General features: G+C 29.5%; 1 protein-coding gene across 1 annotated transcript; it reads right to left on the minus strand.

Annotated features, from left to right (window-relative positions):
* Positions 1-3,827: 3,827 nt before the first annotated feature.
* On the minus strand, positions 3,828-7,994 carry LOC146997311 (uncharacterized). Its single transcript, XM_085817843.1, has 2 exons — positions 6,610-7,994; positions 3,828-4,702 (listed from the first exon to the last, which is right to left on the minus strand). The coding sequence occupies exons 1-2, from the start codon at positions 6,859-6,861 to the stop codon at positions 4,289-4,291; spliced, it is 666 nt and encodes a 221-aa protein (XP_085673969.1). The 5' UTR covers positions 6,862-7,994; the 3' UTR covers positions 3,828-4,288.
* Positions 7,995-8,215: the final 221 nt, after the last annotated feature.

Genomic DNA, 8,215 nt, shown 5'->3' on the forward strand with positions numbered 1-8,215 from the left:
AGCATAATTTTCACTTGAATTACTAAAGTAATGAAGACCTAAAAACAAAGTTTTAATAAAGCATTAATGCCTGTATGTATAATATTAATAGCATCATACATCAAATTTAAATCTCATACACAATACAGACACAAAAAAGACTTATTTAAAATACTGAAACTCAAGGTCAAAACTATAGAAATTTCAAGTTATTCTCATCACATTTAGGTGGCAAAATATTTTTTAAATAAATAAATAAAATAAAGAGAATAACTGCAGAATTATATGAATGGAGAATACTGATATTTCTACATTATTACTGCAATAGCTATTTTCATTCTAGTAGTGGCCCAAAAGACTATATGCCACAGTAAGAATTTCAGAAGTTACTGCAAATTGTATCAATAAGAGACAATATAACAGTAAAATTATAACTTCTCTTTATACAATCCAACTATCAAAATCTGAGACATTCTCTGACTTGTTTTCCCACTACTTTATGGTTAAAAATTTTACATATTAAAGAAGAATCATTCAATAAAAGTGAGTAATTTTGATTATGTATGACTTGTCTCTCTTAATCATGAAACTTCTGCCAAAAAAACTCTTTTATTTATTATTTTATCAGATCACTAATATAGAAATTATCATATTCGATAAATGCTAGACTATTGGTTGCATTTATTCTGTAACATGTAATAAAGATTATAGAATACACTAGACACTGCTTAATGTGCCATGGATAATGTTATCATTCGGATATTTTTGTATATGAAAATGTGGAACATGCAAATCGGTTACTGTGGTCAACAATTTTGTTAAGATGATCAAAATATCATAAAAAATTTCTTAAATTGAAGTAAAGCAATCAAATAAAAAGATACAGTCACCAAGTAGTTTAAAATGCATTATAAAAGCTGCAAAGTTAGAGAAAAATGTTGCCAAAAAAAAAAAAAGAGTTTAAGCCACTAAACATCTTAATTTCAATTTTAATCAAGTATTTAAAATTGCGTTAAAAAAATTCTTAGTTTGACAAATTTTAATAACTATTAATTTCGAAGGGATCAGACACTAGTCCCTATTTCTCAAGAGGCGCATTCTCTTCTAGTGAGGAATGCCCACCAAATATTAAGAACAGGGGTACAGTATTGCTCAAACAATTTCTAGAAACATTATGATTGGTTCATAAATAAACTTTTGCATTAAACACATTATGATGAGTTTATAAACAAACTTTTGCATTTTCCTAGTTAAAATGCTTCTTTATACATTTCTAATTATTAAATTAAATAAATTCTCTATCTATTTTAAGGTTATTTATTCTCATTGTTTAATACATCATTCAGTTAATGTTATCAAAATAACCACAGACAAACATCACATTAAGCGGCACCTACTGTACGAGATAAATCTTTGCAGTATACCCAGCATCCAGCATAACATGAATTGGAAGAGACTGCCTCTTGCAGACAACTTTTAATCCAATCCATGCCAATCCACACAGGTCTACACTGCAGGAAGAGATGGTTTTACCACATGCTAACCTGTAGTATTAATGACAGAAATCATCTAAAATAGGAAATGCATTTACTTCCGAATATTGATTTTAAAACTTTGTAAATTTATTGTGAATACTCTATAACTTCTAATATTTTTGTTCAACTCTGATGGAATTTTATTTAATTGCTCTTTACACAATAGAAACTACTTAATTTGTGGATATTATTAATATAAATTTATATCTGCATGAAAAATTCATACATCTGTTAGATAAGTACGTCACAGATTCAACTCATTTTTTGTATGCAGCTAGCAGTGGTTTGGATTGCAATGAAATTTTAAACATCCTAAATTTCAGGTCTATTGCTGAGAGAAGTTCAAAAACACTTAAACAGGAAAAAGTACTTTATATTACTGGAACATACTGAATTTTTAATGATCAGTATTTAGTTCACAGAATTTTTAATGATAGATTTGTGGGCATAACACTCTTATGAAATACAAAGTGTTGCACAGCAAAATTATGGGATATGATACTTCATAGCAGCAGTGATGGTGAACCTATGCCATGCATGCCACAGTCGGCATGCAGAGCTTCGTCAGCTGGAACGTAACTAAAATATTACTTCCTTAATCAATAATCACAATAAAATGATACTAGGTAATTTAAATAAGTGTTTTAGTCTGTTCATGAATGTTTCACTTACTTATTTATCACATAATGCCACTGGCATACGTCCTAAGCCTAGATATAAGATACAGCCTAGAAGACCTAAGCCTAGATATAAGAATATACATCACCTATAGCCTAAGCCTAGATATAAGAATATACATCGCCACTGAAATGATACACATATTCATTGACATTTCAATTGTTTGGGCCAATCACATTACTTATTATATGGCAAAGAATGCACCAAAGTTTAAGCAGCTAATGTTTGCTAAACAAATTCAAATTTATTGCAAACTGATGGTGAGTTTTAATACTTTCATTGTTAAATAGATTTTCTATACTCCAGGTCTTGAACCCTCACGAACGACTCCAGCAAAAAAGGCAAAATTAATCATTGATAGTGGACGATCATTTCAATAAATTTGGACAGAATTATTTGGAGTTATTGAACACAGTTGGAAAGCACTATGCATTCTGTCCAGGGAAAGTGTTGTGTGTCACACATCTAGTGTCAGATGGCACTTTAACACCAACCACAAGATTGTTGCCGAATTTGATGAAGCTGAATGGAAGGTGTTTATTGAAGGGAAATTGAGGAATTATAATTACCAGGAAGTTAGTTTTTGCAAATATCTTCCTAAAACAAACTATCTAACAATAGCCAGCTTTTAAATTTCACTGTGCCTGGCAAAACATGGTAAAATGCTCATCGATGGGGATTTAATCAAAGAGGTTTTGGGCACGCCCCCCCCCCCCAAAAAAAAAAAGATTTTAGGCAAGCGGCTCCAAAAAGATTTGCACCACTGCTTTATAGCATATAGAAATAGGCTGTTTTCTAATTTTATTAACAGAATTCAAAAATAATCATGTAGCTAGAAAGTAGCTACCATTATTAAGCTCTACAAAATCGAACAGAATAATAAAGGAATTTTAAAGATATTTTGATTTTGATTGCAATTATCAAAATTATATGTGTAAATGCAGCAATTAATAGACAGTTATGCAAGCTGACATTAACATTACTAGTTTTTACTCATTAGGCTCATTATTTAACAGCACATTTAGATCTGCCATACTTGACAGGTGATTATAGTGTGTGTATATATATATATAAAGAAGAATGTCTGTGTGTTTGTTCATGGTTAACTCAGTCACTACTATAGCTATCATCACAAAACTTTCTAAATTCTTTTCTGGGTCCTGGAAAAGATGAATGTCCACTTAAAAAAAAAAAAAAAAAAAAAAAAAAAAAAAAAAAAAGCATTTTAATCTAATTTTTTCTGAGTGGCAATAGTCTTGTGCGGTGGGAAGATAAAAATGCTTTATTTAAAAAAGTGTTACTACTGCTTACTTTTAAATCATACAGTTTGTTAAGAAAAAAATTTTAAGTTTTATAAAATCTATTTATATATAAAGAAGAATGGCTGTTTGTGTGTTTGTTCATGTTATTGATTTCTGATCAATTATGATAAATTTTTTGCCACATTTAATCCACTAAAATTGAATATAGATGAAATAATAGATGAAACTTGAGCTTTTACGAGCATTTGAACAGAAAGACGAAAATCATTAAAAACTGTGTGCCATTGTTGCTCATATAATGAGAGTGAATTAGTTTATTTGTCTATCAAAATTTTTTATGTGGGTTCCATATCGCATCAGACTGAAAAATGTATGACTATGAATCTTATTTTATTGCATCGTTATTAAAGAAGGATTACAGTGGCATTGTTCTCTTTGTTGTTAGATACATTACTCTCAATCTAACTTAACTGGCATCTGGCACTTCCACAAGTTAATAATAATTTAGCTCGTGCACAGAGCTTTATTACAATTGGTATTTTTCTTCAGAAAACCTTTCAACTATTTTTCATCAAAGAAAACACATGCATATTTATATGAAATAAATTGCCATAATAACTACCAAATCTGTATGAATACTTATAGACAAAGATATACTTAATACTACAGCCATCACCTATAGAAAATATGATTAAATATAACAAATACAATAAAAATGAATGCACATATAACAAATTATTTAATTTCAATACATATAAACAAAAGAAAAAGTAAAGGTTAATGTAAACTTTTCGCATAATGAATAAAAAATTAGCACATTACATTTTAGATTTTTTATTTATCTTGAATTTCAGGGAAGTTACGTCCTACATTGTGGCTTTGCATATGCAAATTATAACGATATTTAGTAGAAAAATCTTTTTTGCATAATTTACAAACATATGGTTTCATTCCAGAGTGCTTAAATGAATGTGACTGCAGACTATGTTTTTGTGAGAAACCCTTTCCACATATTTCACACACATATGGACGTTCACCAGTGTGCTTTCGCATATGTCGAGTCAAATCAGTTTTGTTGCATGATTTATATGAACAAAAAGAACATGAATGGCATTTGATTCCCATGGAACTATTTTTTTTAGCATAGGCAATGAGTTTTCCACCAAACAATGGTAAAAGATTTCTACCTGTAAGAGAATAAACATGTACAATGTAATTTAATAAATAAATAAAAAAAAAAAAAAAAAGATTTTGAAACTAAAGCAAATTTTCACACATTTATTTTATATAGCCTATTATTTTATATATACATTTTATGCAAAATATTACACACAAAGTTTAGTAACATATGGTGAGCATATACAAAACATTTCTCATGCTAAAAATTCAACTCCTTGACCGAAAAACTTTATATTATTTTAAAGGCACCATGTCAGTCACCAGTGACTTACGAATCACTTTTTGTTAGAACCACCTTACTCACTAGTGACTGACAATATCTTTTCATTCATGCCGCATCAGCCACCAGTGATTGACAGCACTCATTTTGTTCAGATCATGTCAGCCCTGTTGACTAATACTACAAAATTAAAAAAAATATTTTTTTCTATCCAATTCTACACAGATCTACAGACATCAGCATACTAGATATTGTGCGTTAAACATAGAAAGACAAAACAGGCTTGCTATTTTAAATAAACTTCTTTCAATAAGTAGAAAATTAACTTAATACTGAATTCCCATACTTAATCTACTTAGCTCGTAATAAAACTATTATTATAAAGAAAATTATAACATATTTAAAAAATTTTTAGTTTTCTAAAAAAAATGGATAACAATACTAAGTATACACACAAATACATAATACAGTCAAAAAACGTTAATTCGGACACCCATAATCCGGACCTCAAAGCTACAAACTTTCTGCGCATGCGTCGCATTGACGCATGACCGTAAGACCTTTACGGCTGCGAATTTGCTTGTGTGCGTTCGCAAAATACGTTTACGAATGCGCGTTTAATGTATAACGGACGGTATAAGCTAAGCTAAAATTATCTAATTATCATCTATTTCAGTTAATGTTGCAGATTGCGTTGTTCCTTAATCTTCGAATTGGATCCGGCTTATTTTTTTTTTGCAGACTGTTAGAGCAATTTTATAAAAGTAAGCTTGAACTTTCGATTATGTCAAATAGAATTTCCGATTTATATTTGCTAATATGTAATGGATCTACAAAGCGTAAGAATGTTTCGGAGTCCATTAAACAAAAAGCGGAATTGCTGCAAAAAAAATGAATAAAGGCATATCCTTTGTTTATCTAAAGTTTAACGTTTGTTTATCTAATCCGGAATCGCCAAAGTCCCGAACAGTCCGGATTAACGACTTTTGACTGTATTATAAATATTTTTTTGATGATGAAAGGTTAATCTTTCACTAGAAATAATAAGTAATATTTAATTTTCAAATCGTACATTGTCCTACTTAGCAAGAACTGACGTACAATTTAAAAAATAAAATATTTAAATATTTAATTCTATTAATAGTTTTAATCATATATTTAAAAAAAAAAATTAATTTAAATCAAAAACATCTCCCAACATAAAATTTTGCTTTACAATTTACGCAATGCTGAATTATTACAGAATAACAGTTAAGTTTTTATTTTGATCCTTTTTTCATTAATAAAAATTAAAATTTATAAAAATTATTAAAATTTTAAAAAAATGTTTAGAAATTTACATTGACATTTCGAACTTAAAAACAGTATGCAGAAAATTTTAACTTTCCTTTTTTCAGCTGGTTTGGAGACTTACCTAAAAATTAAAAAATAATTTTAAAAAGTTGTTTTACCTTACCTGATACTATATTGCAGATAAGCAACAGGATCTAAATTTACTTAAACCTTTGTTGCACTCTAGTTTTTGAAAAACTTTTAAGTATCATTTTCAATAGTTTATCAACTTCACGAATTAATAAAAAAATTTTGACCATAAAAAAGCAAACATTTGCTCTTCTAATTGAGAGCTTATTAAATATTACATTGCTGTATAAATAAATTAATCAATTAAAAAGTAGACAAATAATAAAAATCTTTATACAAAAATTCAAAGGCAGAATTTTATATTATCAAATAATCTTCAATTTTAGTCGAGTTAACTCCCATGATTCATCATGTGCAAATTATATTGGTATTTAGCACAAAATTGTTTGCCACACAATTTACAAACATATGGTTTTGTTTCAGAGTGCGTAAATGAATGTGACTGCAAGCTATGCTTTTGTGTGAAGCCTTTTCCACATGTTTTACAAACATATGGACGTTCCCCAGTGTGTGTCCGCATATGTCGAGTTAGATGAGCTTTGTTGCATGATCCATATGTGCAAAAAGTACATGAATAATATTTCATTCCAATGAAATTGTTCTGTTCACCATAAGTAACGCTTTTTCCATTAGAAAATATGATGGGGTCCCACTCTGAAATGAAAATATTTCTACAATAAAAAACTGATTTTAAATTTACGTAATTTTATTTTTAAACCAAATTTTATTTAAACATCTTACTATTATAATGCAGTGAATATTTTATAAAAATACATGACATACACCTATTTTATATAAAGTCTGGCATATAAATGTTATGTTATAAATTAATATCAGTACTAGATTAATGCAAAGTGCAGCTTTTGATGAATATATGGGGCTGCCATAACTGTCAAGCATTGACATGGGACGGTTAAGTATAAAATAAATAAAGCATGAGAAAAGTGGGTAGGTAATGGTTTATTTTACTCTCACAATAAAATAAAGTTTAAACAGTCTCTTCATCTTCAGGACTAATCAAGAGGTCACTCGCTCAGAATCATTTTTGGCTGACAGTAATTCCCCGTATCAATTTGATGTTGCGCTGCATTTCAAAGATGACTTACATAACATGTTTTGGGCCTTGAAAAATCATGCATGCTTTCACAGGAGATTCTCAGGACTTTCGGCTTGCCATATATTTAAAGTGTTATTAGTGATACAATATTCAGAACCAAAACTTAACATTTTTATCTAAACCAGAAGAATGGGGATTGGAATACGAAAAAAATATGCATATGAAAATGACGATGCCTAAATCGAGAGAAGACTGCAGCAATTTTCTACGAATACACATTTTGCACAAAATCTCTCAACTCTGCCTTTCTTTGATGGAAAAAAATACAAGGAAATTTAATGATAAAATAATTTTTCTGTTTACTAGAATTTTTGCCCGTTAACTGATTGATCACAACACCCTCATATCAGCATATATGCAGCGATGCGCTCATAATTTGCATAACCATGACTAAACACCTCGGGGAACAGGTCTGTAGCTGTTTTATAACATTATTAAAATCTCTGATTGATGGGATGCTATAATTTTTTAAACACTAGTTTTCAAAAGAGCAAGAAAAAAGGTTGTTGTGACTAAATTCCATTCCAGTTCTTAAATACATGCAATAGCTGGGATTTTCGTGCATTGACCGTAGCTTTTTGGGGCATTCTGAGTGGGAAATAACATAGTTAGTCCTTTGATAGCAATAATTTATTTATCCCTAAACAAAAATTTGAGTTTCAAATGTAAACAAATGGCCACTTCGTTAGGCTTAGTAGCATTTCTGAAATTAAGCACTAAGTATTTATTACAAAAAGGTATATTTGAAAATATAATGTCCATAAGAGACATGTACAGTTCCAATCAGCCATACTTTAAATAAGAGGCCTTCTGGCAAAGCAAG

This window comes from Stegodyphus dumicola, chromosome 5 (genome assembly GCF_044657685.1).
Source record: "Stegodyphus dumicola isolate Sdum_Otavi_A_Nest chromosome 5, ASM4465768v1".
NCBI lineage: Eukaryota > Metazoa > Arthropoda > Arachnida > Araneae > Eresidae > Stegodyphus > Stegodyphus dumicola.

Excerpts from the sequence above, each read along its gene's own strand:
- LOC146997311 (XM_085817843.1), bottom strand. The coding sequence starts at position 6,861 with ATGAAATATTATTCATGTACTTTTTGCACATATGGATCATGCAACAAA. Across the intron at positions 4,703-6,609 it reads ACATGATGAATCATGGGAGT|CTTTTTTTTTTTTTTTTTAT; the intron begins TAACTCGACTAA and ends TAGTTTCAAAAT.